The following is a 14,789-nucleotide window of genomic DNA, read 5'->3' as shown; positions in this document are numbered from 1 at the left end:
ATGTTTGATTAGCCTTCATGAGCCCAACAGAACAACAACATTTCTGGCTTATCCATTTTCTAATGGAAAACTTGGCACTAGGCCTTCGAATTCCACACATTTCCAAAATAATTTTACACCGTTGAACTATTTCACCAAACAAACATAACAAACTCGCTAAACCAACACAACATCCATAAATCAATCAAAAAATACAACCAATGACTTCATACGAAAGAAGTCATCGATCCGTCAAGTAACAGCCAGAATCGGCTTCTAAGCCACTCGAGCATGACTCTGATCCGCCGCCGGTCAATCCCCCACCGCCTGAGAATTATCGGCGGGTTTGAGCGGATGAATAGAGGATGTTGGGGTCATTCCGAGCCCAGCTTTGACATGTTCAAGCTTGGCTCGTTTATTATTGAGGTTTTCGAGCTTGATTCTTTTACTACAGGAGCCTCTACAAATGGGCCAAACTTTTATAATTGAGCCGAATTACAACTAACTCGAGCCCCACTCATTTACTAAACGAACTTAAAACTCAAACTCGAGCTAGAGCTAGACCCGTTTGCTAACACACGTTTCTGTCAATTTTCAATTTGTAGTGAAAAACCATGGCACTAGGCACTCAAATTCCATATATTCCCATATGATTTCACACCATCGAATCCATCAAACAAAACATAACAAACTCACGTAAATCAACTCAACATCGATAAATTGCCCCAAAAAACTAAGAATCCTTGCGAAAGAAATCATCAATCCGATGAGTACCCCCACGGTTTCTCTCCACCGCCTTCCGTGGATCCACAACTGGCTCAGAAGCCACCGGAAGCGACTCGAGGAGGAAATCGCTCGTCGGCCTCTTGACGGCGACTCTCAGGTGCTCGAGCTTCACCGTCCTCCGTTTCTTCTCAACCGCGACCTGGGCCGATTCCTCGGCGAGCTCGGTGCAGCAGGAGACCAAGAACAGGGCTTCCGCGTTGACCTTGTTGATTTCCTTGTCGAGTTTCGTGATCTTCTTGACTCGGCTTGGGGGGAGGGACGGGGCGATGGTCTCTGCTGCGGTGTCGTGTTCCTCTTCTTCTTGTTTCGCCATTGGAGGTCTGAGAGTGAAGGAGGGTTTGGACCAGGACGTGATTTTAGGGTTTCTAGTTTTGGTGGGAAAAGGACGTGGACAACTGGAGTGTTTTGGGGTCTTTTCGAATTGCCCGCCGTTTGGCCCTTTAACTGTCTGGCGCGAAAAGCGTGCTCTGTGGTAAATGGAATGGAATCTTTGTCTCAAAGTTAAAAAACATATCTGAACCACTAATTGTATCTGAACTATTAATTGTTGATATGAAAAGGTCAAAATTTTCATGTAGGGTGCATTACAAAGTGCGCCATACAACATCCCTGGATCCTGATCTATCGGGATTTGGGGATGCTCTAGGGTTCCCCTACAATGTAGTGCAACTAATTTAGTTGTTCATTTCGGTATGAACAGTTCAGATTTAATTCGAACTTTCTGCAAATCTGAATCATCTATTGCTCAAATTAAATTACAAGTCGTTAATTGTCTACATGGATGGCCGGATCGGCCGCACTACACACTTTAGGACGGGAGTACTCTAAGCATGTTTTGTATTTAACACTTGTATTATCCAACTCAACTTATGCACGTGTCTTTATTGATTTTTGGGAAAATAGCAGCCAATAACGTGTTTTGATAATTAATACATGTCAATAATATTTTTAGCATTAACAAATATTCTTAGCATGTCTTTGACGGATATTAATTATCAAAATATGTCCTAAGCCATCATTTTCCTTTGATTTTTAGGGACTGATCAAACAGTCCATTAGCGAGAGGCCCACCTAAGTCTGGGATTACTCACAAATCTTGATTTAGTTTTTTAGGTTTGCCTCAAATCTTATTGGTTATTACTCATTTTGACCAGGGTAATTTTAAAAGTAAAAAATATTAGAAAGAATTTTAAAATTCTAATAAAGATAAAATAAATAAAAAAACAAAGAAAGAAAGAAAGAAAGGAGATTCTTTGAATTGTTTCCTATATGAACTTTTTTTTTTTAAATCTGCTCCATTTTTTGTTACTTTTTCCCAATCAAGACGAGCAGTTAATAAAAAACTTGACATTTAACTTCAAGTTCAAAAAATAAAAGATTGCTAAATTAGGTCAAACCTCTTGATTGGGTAAAGGCAAAGTAGTACGTTGAGCATCTCTAGCTATTATCCAATTGTAATCCAAATTTGAGTGAAATTTTGAGTCAAAAGCTTTATTTGGATATGTGTTAAAGAATTTATAGAGCATTGGAGAATTTAAATAAAAGATTCTTAAACACTAGGATGTGAATTTAAGTATCTTTGCAAAACCCCTATCTAAGCACCCCTAGATTCGATAGTTAAGATTTTCTCATAAACTCACTCTTACCGGTGAGTACATCCAAACCATCGATTGTAGTAAATGAATGTTCCCGATCAGAATTGTCTCCTCCAATCCAACATATGGACCGGATAGGATCCATTCCCTTTTGAAATTGTTCTTTTAACTCCTATTCAACAAACAGTGACACAATGACATGGGAGGTCATTTGCCAAAAATAGTTTTTTACCTTTAAGTACAAAAAAGTGACACTTAATTTTCATTAAAGATAGATAAAATACTTAATTACCACTAGGTTCACTTTTATAAGAATATATTTACCATTAATGGAAGTGTCACCCTAGGGTTTTAAGATATGTCAGGATTTTATAGTACCCAAAAATCTCAGGATACCCTAGGATTTTAGGGTACCTTAGATTTCAGGGAGGTTTAGGTTTAGGTAATTTCATATGGATTTTAAGGTGCACTTTTCTATTATTATAGGGTTTTAACTGTTTAGACACTTTTATAGGGTATCCTAGGAGTTTAGGCATTTTTATAGGATACCCTAGAGTTTAGAAACTTTCATAGGATGTCCCATAGGTTAGGCACTTTCAATGTTTAGGTTTTAAGCACTTTCATAAAAATTTAGTTTTTCATTAATTAGAGGAGACTTGATGGGAATTAATTTCGATTTTCTGGACCTAGAGGTAAAATGCCCTATTCAAAACCTGAAGTGTGTTATTTGTAATATTCACTAACCTCATGGATTGTCAACCTGAAGTGTGTTATTTGTAATATTAACTAACCTCATGGATTGTCGATGTAGTTATTTTTATTCTCTTACATGTATAGGAGGCTGAAATATTTTCTCTTTTCTTACGACACTACAGCCTAGGGTTTGGGATTGATTGAATCGAGATCAATGGAAACTGAAAAGAGATTTTGGGAAGAATGGTCGGATGATACAGAGACATCCGAAGATGAAATCGAGGTGTTCAGTTTGGTTAAACTCTTCGGTTACGACAAAAATCTACCCCCTATACTTACACCAGGATTTCGAGCGACGGATACAGATGATGATTCCGACAGCGATCAAGATATGACTGATGAGGAATACCGCCTTTATTCCGAACAAGTTGACAAGAGCGGTGTAAGTAAACCCTCATTTTCTTATGGATTCTTACTCGATTTGCTCGCATGTACATGAATCATTGTTATTGACTAGCACCCTAATTGACATAATTTGGGTGCGTGAGCGCGGGGGTGAGCATGAAAGTGTCTTTGAAACACATGTCAACATGCTAAAGTCCTCGAGAAGGAGGACTGAGAGCGTGAGTGTAGTATGAGTATTGAGAGCGCGAGCGTGGGACATTTTGAAGGATTATGTGACTAAGCTAACACGTATTACATTTGAAAACTGAGCTATCAATGGGACGTTGAATTCAATTGCGATAGAGAGGTTAATTGATAGTGGATAACTATTTGTTAGTTGCTATTGATTATGTTCTCACTATCGATTACGGTTTTGAATGTTGAAAAAGTTGTTTTTGTTATGACACCTTTGAATGTAAGTTTTTTGCATTTTTTTATTTGGTTGTTTAGGGTTTTGATGTTGGATTCATACCTGGAGTCAACATGTTGGGTCAAATTTTTCCAATGGATATAGAAGACAAGAGATTCTTCGATTATGACTTCGGTTCACAGCTTGCAGTTGACGAATACAGACTTCGTTTCAAGGTATTTGGTTTTGTATTTTTAGTAAACCAGTAATTTATTTGTGTTAGTAGTATTTTTCTTCACCTTCTTCTTCCTTTAATTCATCAACCAACCACATGGAGGGAAAAATTTATTATGGATTTAAAGGTTTTCAACGGCAAAGCACAAATATTTGCTATTGAACCACAAATCAATAAGGAAGCACAGAGCAAAAAAGAAGTCAGATCGGAGTGAACTTGATGTGTGTCAAAAATTAATTTGATTAAACAAAATTGAAGTTTGCGATTAACAATTTGGGTTTGAGATATCGGAATTTGAGGTGGGCTTTTAAGATTAAGGTTTTACATATTATAATAAACACTGTTAGTCGTCGTCAACTGATGGTGCATGCAGAGGAAAGATGAAAGGGGTTGAGGTAGGAGTAGGAAAGAGAGAGGGTGGTAGTGGTGGTAAATGGATTGTAGATAGGAGTCAGTGTTGTAGTGGCGTTTGGATTTGAGTGGAGCTTGAATTCGGGGTTAGGAATTTTAGGTGAGGAACGACCAAGTTACAGATTTGAGCTGGGGAACAAATGAGTTATGGATTTGAATATTTAGTAAGGTTTTTAGAAATCTTGTGGATGTCATTTGAGGCAAGCACCCTTTTTTCTTGCCAAATCCTTGTAATATCCATTAATGGAACATCGACTCCAGTCTCCACATAAGCAAACCCTAACCATGCCGTCGCTATTAATTGATGGTAGTCATGGTATTGACATTGAAAAATGACCCTTAAAGTAAGAACGAGATTGACACAAAAAGTGTTAGGACAATGTTGCAACATGATTTTTTTCAGCATACATATTAAGAGTGATTTACTACGATGGATCACTAGGCATTCTCTCGCGTGGTAATCTATCAGATTCAGGGATACTCTAACCCTTCACCTGTTCTATGATGTGAGCAAGAATTTCGATTAAAAGCTTTGCTTGATTTTGGACACTTCAACGCTTGATGATCGATCTTTCTCTTCATCAAATCATTGTTACAAATTATTATGTTATCCCTTAAAGCAAATATGATGAACAGAAAACCATCTCCTTTGCCTTTTAAAACTTTCATCAGAATTGACTAAACTAGGGCATTGCCAAATTGATAGAGATTTATTTCATCCTCCATTTGACAAGAACTATGCTCCTTCCTCACCTTGACATAGAGATAGACTTGATGGAAGTCTTGGAGCTGAAATTTCGCACTCTCTCCTAAAATTTAAAGTTGATGGAAAGGGTTGGAGGTGCTTTTAGCAACATGATTTGTGGACTTATTTGTTATATATTGCCGCCTCCTGTTATGTAGAGTGTAGATGCATTTGTCTTATACCAGTTTATGATTTCAGTACTGTTATATAAAGAGAAAACTGAGGTATGCCTTTTATTTTCCAAAATATTTCCTACCAAAATGATCTTTTGGCCATTTAAGTTGGTATTTCTCTTCCTTAACTGTAAAGGCAAACATGAAAATCATGGGTGGTGTACTGGTAACAGAGGAGGTATTTAAAACGCGTAAATGCTGTTTGTATATGCCTGACAATGTACCATTGGTCTTATTTGGGTAGGAAGATAGGAAAAGTAGATACCGGAAGGGTGAAGGGATTTGTTTTAGGAAGAAAATGGTAATACATGAGATATCACGGTCACGGATCCTACTGGTAGTGGTCATTGATGGTATAGTGCGCAAAGTATTGGTGGTATTGTTACTAAACTCTGTTTTTGGAAACTACTGTTGTATATTAAAGTGTAAAGCCGCCACGGGTGAGTTCATGCCTGACTTGATTGTTGTGTATTCCAAAAGTAAAAGGCAAATTCAGTTGACTTGATGGTCCAGTGTGATAGGTGCTTTTACATGATGATTGGTGTCTATTTGGGTTTTGTTTTCAATCATTCACCCTTTTCTCCGTGTACAAATGGCTAATTCTTCCTTGATCACTAAAGAAATGGTTGAAAAGGACATGTTACCTTGTATTGTCTCTTTGTGCACATACCATCTGGTTAGACCAAGTTGGTGCAGAATTAAAGGAGATAAAATAGTGCTTTGTTAAGCCTGTTGGGAAGGGAGAGGCGTGCAAAGATAGGGAAAAATACGCACAAACGAGGGCTTGGCATTGGGTATTTTTTCTCACAATTTTGTAACTCACCCATATCATGGTAAACTACTCTCTTCTTTGGGGAGGGAGGCATATTTGTGCCGAATTACATAAATAACGTGTTTGCTTTCTTTCGGGTGTGCTTTCGCTGTGGTGGCTTCTACATTCTCTTTCCTGTCTTCTTTACCAATTACATTGCTCAAGTGATTTTCTTGTAGTAATAGCCTCTCCGACCAATTAGAGACTCTGTTGGACAAAATCACTGGAGTAAAAACTCAGTATGTTAAAAACTCGTTTGTAGGACGAAAAGAGAGAGCTGGAGTTTGTGAAGGTTTTGAAGGTGATGTCTCAGGTTGCCAATGCCGTCAGATTCTACATAACCTTCGAGGCCAAGGATCTTGCTGATGGAGACAAGATTAAGATATATCAAGCTGTGGTGTTACTGGAGGTTGGAACTAAGATCACTGTGAAATCTTTTAGGCTCAAACCTCCTGAGGACGGACAAGGTAAAGTAGATTCATTCCATTAATGCTTTTCACTTTGTTTTCATGTAGCTTTGCTTAGATACCAATCAATATCTGATGACAAAGGGTATTTTCCTAGGGACTAGAAATGTGCAGTTGGTTGTTGGATCTCGTGTTCCTTTCTATAATATTGGCTTCTTTTAGATGTTTATGATTGCAAATTGAAGTGAAGGTTTACAGTGGTCTGATTTTGAGTTTTATTTCTGCCGCTACTTATTCTCTTTTTCCATCCAATAAGGTACAGGCAATCTTGGGAAAGAATGGTTCTGGGAAGGTCACCTAAGCCACGGTTAGTACACCTGTATCATCACATGGAAGCATAATTTTCTAAATTGAACTGATAAATTAGTGTTTCGGGTTATCAAACCGTTAGTTATATTGTACCTTGATAATTTCCTCGTATACAGTCATTTTGATGATGCGCATCAGTTAATTCTTTTGTTTATGATGACATATGTTTTTCAAATGCTACATTATTCTATTAGAAACCAATTGGCTTACTCATTGGCAATGAGAAGTCGTCCATAGTCCATACTTATATGGAAACTCAACCCACATGACAAGGAAGCTTCCAGTTAGTTTTGGACGTGCGCTTTAGACCCCTGATTCACGCATAAGAAACTAGCAGCCGGTTTGTCGGACGGATAAGGTTCTGTGTGGATAAGAGGTGGATATGTTATAAGTGGGGATTATTTAAGGAGGGGGATTACCTAATACTTAGTTTCGGTAGTAGTTGATATGGGTGGATAAGAGTGGTTAATGTGATAAATTACTTGGTTGCCCCCATTTAATCATTTCATCGAGAATACAAAATGATTTGTGGGGTAGGCCATTTTTCCCACCCGGATAAGCTAATCCTTTCTTCCTTCTTCCCTTCACTCCCTTATCCCCTCCTCCCTTGTCCTCCCAACAAGCAAGCTCTAAGAGAAGTAAACAACGGCCTTATTTCGTTAGAATCATTGCACCTTAAAGAATGGTTATAGTAGAACAAAAGAGTGTATCCATAGGAAATAGGAATTAGAGTGTCTACTCCAAGACCCCAAAAGCCTCAGAAAGCCTAGCTATGTTAAAAAATTCAACTTAGAGAACCGATTTATAATGAATTGAAATTCCGTCCAAACTCAAACACTAGTTTTGGACTTTTGGCGGTACTAATAAACTTCTGTAGAAATGCATCAAACACATTGTATTGCCAGTGCTCGACGCATTTTTTTAGCTCAGCCACTTGGTAGCTACTTTAATCTTGCCACGCATTTGTCACAAATCTCTATATAGGAAATCCGGTTTCTTATTTATTTTGTGTGTGCGTGTGCTTTTCCTTGATGAAATTGATTGGGACATAAGGCTTGGTTTGGTTTGGTTTGTGTGCTTTTCCTTGAGGACATGGTCTGGATGAAATTTCAGGCCCAGCCCTAAATAAATAAAGAAAGAAAGAGATGGGTTGGACCTTTTTGGTAGTATTGATTATCTTGGGATGTTCAGTACTATGGGAAGTGGTTCCTTAGATTTATGGCAAGACTTCGCTTATGACTTTTAGGAAGCCAATTTATCATTTTGCCGATGTGGTTGTTACCCAAGAGCCCCTTTTTGTACCCCTTCAGTGGAAGCAAATGAAATCAGCTTCAGATGTTATAGGCCTCAAGTTGGGATGGTTTTTCATGTTGAGTACGTTTCCAATTTATTATTTTCCCATTGTCTTCTTATGAACTTGGTCGTGGTGCTCTCTCTCTCTCTCTCTCTCTCTCTCTCTCTCTCTCTCTCTCTCGTTGTGTAAGGCAGATGGTAGTTTTGGAATGCCATGCTTCGTGATCACTGATCACGGAAGGGCTAGTCATATTTTTCTTTGAGGAGCTATAAAATTTATTGCCATTGTTTTACTTTTTTTCTGGTAGAGTGTCATCAAACAAAGGAGGGCCCAGTTAATTAGTTAAGAAATTCTTAAATTGATGGCACTCAAGTAACTGCTCTTAGAGCTGAGGATTAATCTTGTCTCCAGAGATTGAAAGATTAGGAATCTGAGATAATGTTTATGGGGTAGATATCCATAAAATTATACATGCATGTGTATCTTATGTTTACGTCTGTTAATGTGGATGTTTTCATGTAATTGGAAGAAATCGCGCCATTGCCTCTCCTGATTAGTCTTAAGGCACTACATAGCATCCCCATGCTCTGGAAAGTGATTTTACTGTGTTTGTGGGCGTGTGTAAATACTATTTTCACCCATTTGGTAGCTACTTGAATCTTGCCACACATTTGTCACAAATGTCTATATAGGAAATCTGGTTTCTTCTTTTTTGTGCGTGTATTTCGGGCCCAGCCCTAAATATAAAGAAAGAAAGAAAGAGATGGGTTGGACCTTTATTGTAGTATGGATTATCTTGGGATGTTCGGTACTATATGAAGTGGTTTCTTTGATTTATGGCAAGACTTCGCATGACTTTTAGGATCCTTCAGAATCTAAGCCAATTTATCATTTTGCCACTGTGGTTGTCACCCAAGACTTCGCTTATAATTAATCGACAACAGGGTTTTGTGGAGTTTAACTGACGGTGATCCCCGTAGTTTTGCCTACTCAAAACTGCTTTAATTTCTTCCTGCAGAAAATTGAAATTCAATTACAGTTTTATATCTTCCTTTTATTCTTTATTCTCTTTGAAGATTCAGCCCCGTAGAGCTTATGGAATGACCCAACAATTGGTCGATCCACATTAAGAACTGGGTAGTGTTTTGATACTTTGTCGTTTTATGCACTTTGTGGACTCTAGTCCCACTTCCATTTTTTGCAAGTCTTTAGTTTGTTGATTGACTTCCAAAAAAAATACTTTGAAAGTGGAGGAAAGTGGTTCGCACTAGGGGTAAATGTCGGGGTGGGTCGTCCAACATTCAAAAACATGCACTTGCCGCATGAGAGGGGTCTTTGGAAGGGTATTAGGAGTGGAGGGGTGAGTTTTCCAAACATATAAGAATGAAGGAGGGTGAAGTTTTGGGAGCATGTTTGGCTTGCAGATATTAGGCTGCGAGATGCTTTGTGTAACATCCGTCCTAAGAAAATGACTCTGTTTTTTGTGCTAGGGAAGTATTGATGAATTATGAAGAGAGAAAAGGGGGAGTTGGTATAATATATATGTTACACATGCCAAATATTTGTGAATGCTGGATTTGGAGTATACTGTATATGTATGTGTTACACATGCCAACTATTCATGAATGTTGAATTTGTAGTTTGTTTAGTTTGCCCAAAAACTACCCTGTAATCTGCACAAACTAAAGAAGTCTCTATATGGATCATTTAAAAATGGTCCCACAAACTAAGCTCTTTTTCATTATTCAACATTTGTCCTGTTTTACGGATTCTAATTAATAGTTTTAGCATTATATCTGCACAAAATGAAATAGAAAACGAAAGTAGTACAATATATAGTAAGATTGTGTTGGGAACAAAAGAAACTTAGACCCTTGAGGTAGGAAGAAACCTTTGGCAATTCTAGAATACATAGAGGTTAAGTAACATTAAGTCGAACCTTTGATCTAGTAGTCCTCCAACCTTCTAGGTCTTGCTGTAAAGGATGGTAGAGACACGTAACAAACATAAATGGCTTAATTTCAAAAACACCCCCACAACTATCACCTTTTCTCAACATGACACCATCTAAAAACGCAACAATATGACCCCCTCAACTATCAAAACCAAGCAACATCACCCCTTCCGTCCAAATCTGGCCAAATCCGTTAAGATCTGTCGACATTTTTTGACAGATCAATGAAATCTAACCCTAAAAAATGCCCTTCCCAATGGCAAGAATTATAAAACCCTTTTCCTTATAAAACCTTTACCCAAACCCTATGTAATACCCGTCCCTGATATTTGGTATTTAATTCACATTTTAATTTAATTGTGTGATGTTGGGGGTCGTTTTGTATACATTAGAATTTGTGAGGGCCTTTTATGTGGTTTGTGAGTGGAGTATAAGTTAGCTATGGATCTGCTTGCATACGATAATTTTCCTTAAGCTTTTATCAAAATATCTTGGGAGATATTTCTTTCCCCTATTCTATCTTGTTTCCTATGGAGAGAGAGAGAGAGAGAGAGAGAGAGAGAGAGAGAGAGAGAGAGAGAGCGAGCTTGGTGGTGACCTTCCTCTACTTGAATTGAGGTTTGAACTCGGGAAATTTATGCTTCTTTGTACTAGAAAACATGTTTTGATCTCTTAGTTCATGTCTTCAATAACTGTTGCATGTTGAGTTGGGCCTTTAATCTCAAAGATTTGGTGCTTAGAACTTGTTCTTTAAGTATGAAATTGAAGCTTGAATGACTAGCCCTTGATTTCTACGCGTTTGGCCATGTTTTGTGAAGTATTGGTGCGTTTTTTTATGTGTTTTGAGTTGTGGGAGAAGTTGGAAATCGAAGGAGGAACAAACTGATTTTTGCTGGAAAACTCAGGTGGTCCTGGTACCACGGTAAAACCCTGGTACCGATACCAGTTAACCAGAATGAAAACTTTGGTGTTGGTACCGGTACCACTCAGGCAGTTTTCAGCAACTGTTTGTGTAATTTTGGATGGTCACAACTTTGTCATCCAGAATCTGTTTGGGGCAAATTATATCTCGAAATTGATGTACTAAAAATCTACTTTCTAACGATGGTGGCCTCATAATCTAATTCTGAACTTATAAGATTTTATAGCCGTTTTACAACAGGTTGGTTGTAAGATTTCATTTCAGTTTTTTAGAGTTGTGCTTCAACTTCATGCTTGATTTGGTAAACTTCTAGGTCTTCGTGATGGGCTTATTTGTATTCGTTGGACTTCGTTTAATTTCTTATTAGCTTTAATTTTGTACCGAGCATTCTTTGAATTCATTAACCAATATAGGTTGGTTTGTGGCTAGGTAACAAGCCGGTCACGGTCACTCAAGAGGTGCCGAAATCTTAGTTTGGCATATCTCGGTTGATACAAAGGTGAGTGTGTTTGTCATGGCTATGTTCGATAAGATATTGCCGTAGTGGTGATTGTATGTCATGCTATTTGAGATTTAGCTAATGATATTCATGCTTGTTGAGTGTTGATTGTACCCATGAAAGGATTGTGGAGTGAGTCACATCTTGTCTTGGGTTGTGCCGTCTAATTAACGGTAAATGGAAATTTGGTGTACGGGACACAATATCTTGGGTACATGGGATGTGGCAGATGTCCACTGCATGTGATGTGTTTATATACATGGTGGTTCAATTGGGTATTCAGATATGCTTGTGTGATTTACATTCATGTGATGTTTTATTGAAAGTATCATGTCTCACACACCTGATTTTCCTTGTTGAATTGCCAAATCGCAGGTGGTCATAGAGTTGTCCACTACCAGTCATGCTTTTGGGGGACACTCGGCAAGCGTCCCGTGTTTTGGTTGAGTCGTTTGTTAAGTGGTCAAACTCATAGTTTGTTAAACTCGTCTTGAACTAATGTTGTTAAGTGCTTGTGATCTCAAGTTTGTATTTATGTTGGAAACTCCGTTTATGAGTAGTAACTTATGTTTGATGATTCAGCCATGTTTTGTTTTAAGGTGGTTATTTATCGTCAACACTTTATTTATAGGTAAATGATAATGCCACGATCCCAAATGCTCCTGCCACGACACAATCTAGTGAATGCCTTATTTATCCCTTCTACTCATTTTGGCCCTACACCTCTCTCTCTCTCCTCCCCCCTCTGTTTCCCCCTTTTTTTTTCCCTTCCTCAGATTACAATGTCCCATTTGAGAAGAGAAATGTGGTCCCGTGTGGCCACTCCTCTACTAATTCCAGAATACCCACCTCTCTTCTCAAATCTTTCTTTTTTTCTTCAATTTCTTTCACTCTACCTGTTTTTTTTTATATGAGAATACGTGCATGTGTTCTATATTTACAGATCCAGACCAACCACTTACATCTCCACCGGAAAATTTCTTACCCTGTGAATTGCATCTTGATTCTTGTTTCAACTCCAAGATGAGGGAAATTCAATTTCGTAGTTACAACTATGGTCAACAACAAATCCAGTTTTAGAGTAACGGACCAATGATAATCTTGGAAACAGGGCAAGGACGAGGAGTCACGGTGGTGATGGTAATTCGATGATCTAGTCGACGATAATCATCCCGCGGTCTAGTTTAGAGACGAAGATAGGTACAGAGAGTGAAAGGGGATGGAGTTTTCATAACGTGAGGTCAGGGATTAAAGTGAAACTAAGACAGCGTGCAAAGGGGCAAATAAGGCATTTTGTAGTTTTAGTCGTGGCATAAAAGTTTTGGATCGTGGCATTATTTGCTTCCTATTTATATTATGTTAAGTCTTCCACTGTGGTATTCTGTATTCTTTATTGTTTGTTGTATGGTTGGTTGGCTTTTTGAGTGGAATGTCACGTAGTCGTGCCGACTCGGGCACATAACGGGTAACGGGTGTCGTTTGCAGTGCGAGACATGACACCCTATATCCACCCCCTTTTTCTTCACTTCTTCTCCCCTCTCTCCTACCCAACTCCCCCACCCCAATCTAACCAAGATTAACCCAGATTTTCTTCTTCTTCAACCCTGATTTTTTCTGCAACTCACATAGCCAACCCAAATCTTGTTCTTCTCTCTCAACCCTCCACCCCAAGCATTCATAACCAGAAAACCAAACTCATATATTTGAAAACCCAGATCTCTCTCTTTCTCTCTCATAACCAGGAACACCCCATACATCTTTAAATCCAAATTTGGATTCCAACCAAACCTAGATTTTCGAATCTCCTCATTCCCTGCACCAACAACAATTCACAGTACAATGAAGATGAAAAATATGGATGTGAAAGGAGAGTAGTGAAAAATCCAGGAAGAAGGTTTCTTGCTTGCATCAACTACAAGTCTACAAGGCTTTTTTTTTTTTCAGAAAAGATCAAATGATCTTCCTATTGTACATTTCAAAAAATGCAATGTTCTTTTGTTCATTTTCAAAAAAAAAAGAATGGATGCAATTTTTTTGTGTGGATAGATCCCTAAGCCTACCCTAGAGGATTAGCCTATGCAAAGATCATGCAACCCCAAAAAGAAGCACTTTGAGAGATAAGTTGAAGGGTTGAAGATGATGATTGAAAGGTTAAAAAGAGGAAAACAAATTGGGGAAAAAGAAAATGAGGCCCTAGTTGTGAAAATAGCAGGCTTGATTGAGATAAATGTGAACCTAACAGCTACTAATGCAGCTCTACATGCACAGATCGGAGCAGGGAATACTTAGAACATGATTGGAGCAGGGAAGACCAAGGTTGTTAAACCCGTTTCGTACCGGCTGGTAGGTGTCGTTTTAGACAAATTTCATTCCAGTCTCAATCCTGATGCTTATCGGAGAATACCGTAGATCTCGGGAAATTCAGGCCGAGAAGCAGGTACCATTGATTCCGTCTCGAATGTTGCACCAATTGGATTTTTGGGCATTAAAACTTCCAAAATCGCCGCTGACGGTGTCTCTATATCTCCGGCGACACTACCAAGTACCAACTGACAAACAGTCGGCGGAAAACACTAAAACAGTAAGCAATGGAACTGATACTGATAAGAAGAGAAGTTAATGAGAGCCAAAGTCCACAATGATGAAATTACCCTTTACTAAATCTCACGTTTAAAAATGGCATGAGGACCTGTGGTTGACTAACTTGCCTGTGTGTTGGAAGTTGGAACTCTTAACTATAGTTGGAAGTTGGTAATTTATATTTTTATTTTCGAATAACTATCTAGTACCTAATAAAACACAAGGGTGTGGAGACCACACAAACACAAGTTAAAAGAAGGGCTGAGATTCATTTGATCTAAGACCTGATATGTGCTTCAACTCTCTTAAGAAAACACCAACATTCTTACAAATATATTACAAAAATGCCATCGGTTCTTTTTACCAACTGCTCGGCTTCTGGCGTAGTGTCATAGGCACATGCAAGCACTAGTAGGTAATATTATGGAAGTGTATTTTGCAAAATTCAAAACCTGAAGCGTGTTATTTGTAATACTTCACTAACCTCTCGATGTAGTTATTTTTATTCCCTTATACATATACTCGGGTTTACCGCTCCGTACA

At 38.4% G+C, this 14,789-nt stretch overlaps 2 protein-coding genes across 4 annotated transcripts; one reads left to right on the top strand and one right to left on the bottom strand.

The window, feature by feature from the left end:
- Positions 1–676: 676 nt before the first annotated feature.
- On the bottom strand, positions 677–1,209 carry LOC131311298 (DNA polymerase epsilon subunit C-like). Its single transcript, XM_058338688.1, has one exon. The coding sequence runs from the start codon at positions 1,076–1,078 to the stop codon at positions 713–715; it is 366 nt and encodes a 121-aa protein (XP_058194671.1). The 5' UTR covers positions 1,079–1,209; the 3' UTR covers positions 677–712.
- Positions 1,210–3,141: 1,932 nt separating this feature from the next.
- Positions 3,142–12,247, top strand: LOC131311294 (uncharacterized). Of its 3 annotated transcripts, none has more exons than XM_058338677.1 (6): positions 3,142–3,495; positions 3,948–4,082; positions 6,484–6,688; positions 6,945–6,995; positions 11,597–11,666; positions 12,042–12,247. In XM_058338677.1, the coding sequence occupies exons 1-5, from the start codon at positions 3,268–3,270 to the stop codon at positions 11,638–11,640; spliced, it is 663 nt and encodes a 220-aa protein (XP_058194660.1). In that variant the 5' UTR covers positions 3,142–3,267; the 3' UTR covers positions 11,641–11,666; positions 12,042–12,247. The 3 variants fall into 3 exon arrangements, with proteins under 3 accessions (XP_058194660.1, XP_058194661.1, XP_058194662.1); XM_058338678.1 differs by having other exon boundaries at positions 3,150–3,495; positions 6,951–6,995; XM_058338679.1 differs by lacking the exon at positions 6,945–6,995 and having other exon boundaries at positions 3,167–3,495.
- The last annotated feature ends 2,542 nt before the right edge of the window (positions 12,248–14,789 follow it).

Source organism: Rhododendron vialii, chromosome 12a (genome assembly GCF_030253575.1).
Source record: "Rhododendron vialii isolate Sample 1 chromosome 12a, ASM3025357v1".
Lineage (NCBI taxonomy): Eukaryota > Viridiplantae > Streptophyta > Magnoliopsida > Ericales > Ericaceae > Rhododendron > Rhododendron vialii.
This window is presented reverse-complemented; position numbering and strand designations above follow the sequence as displayed.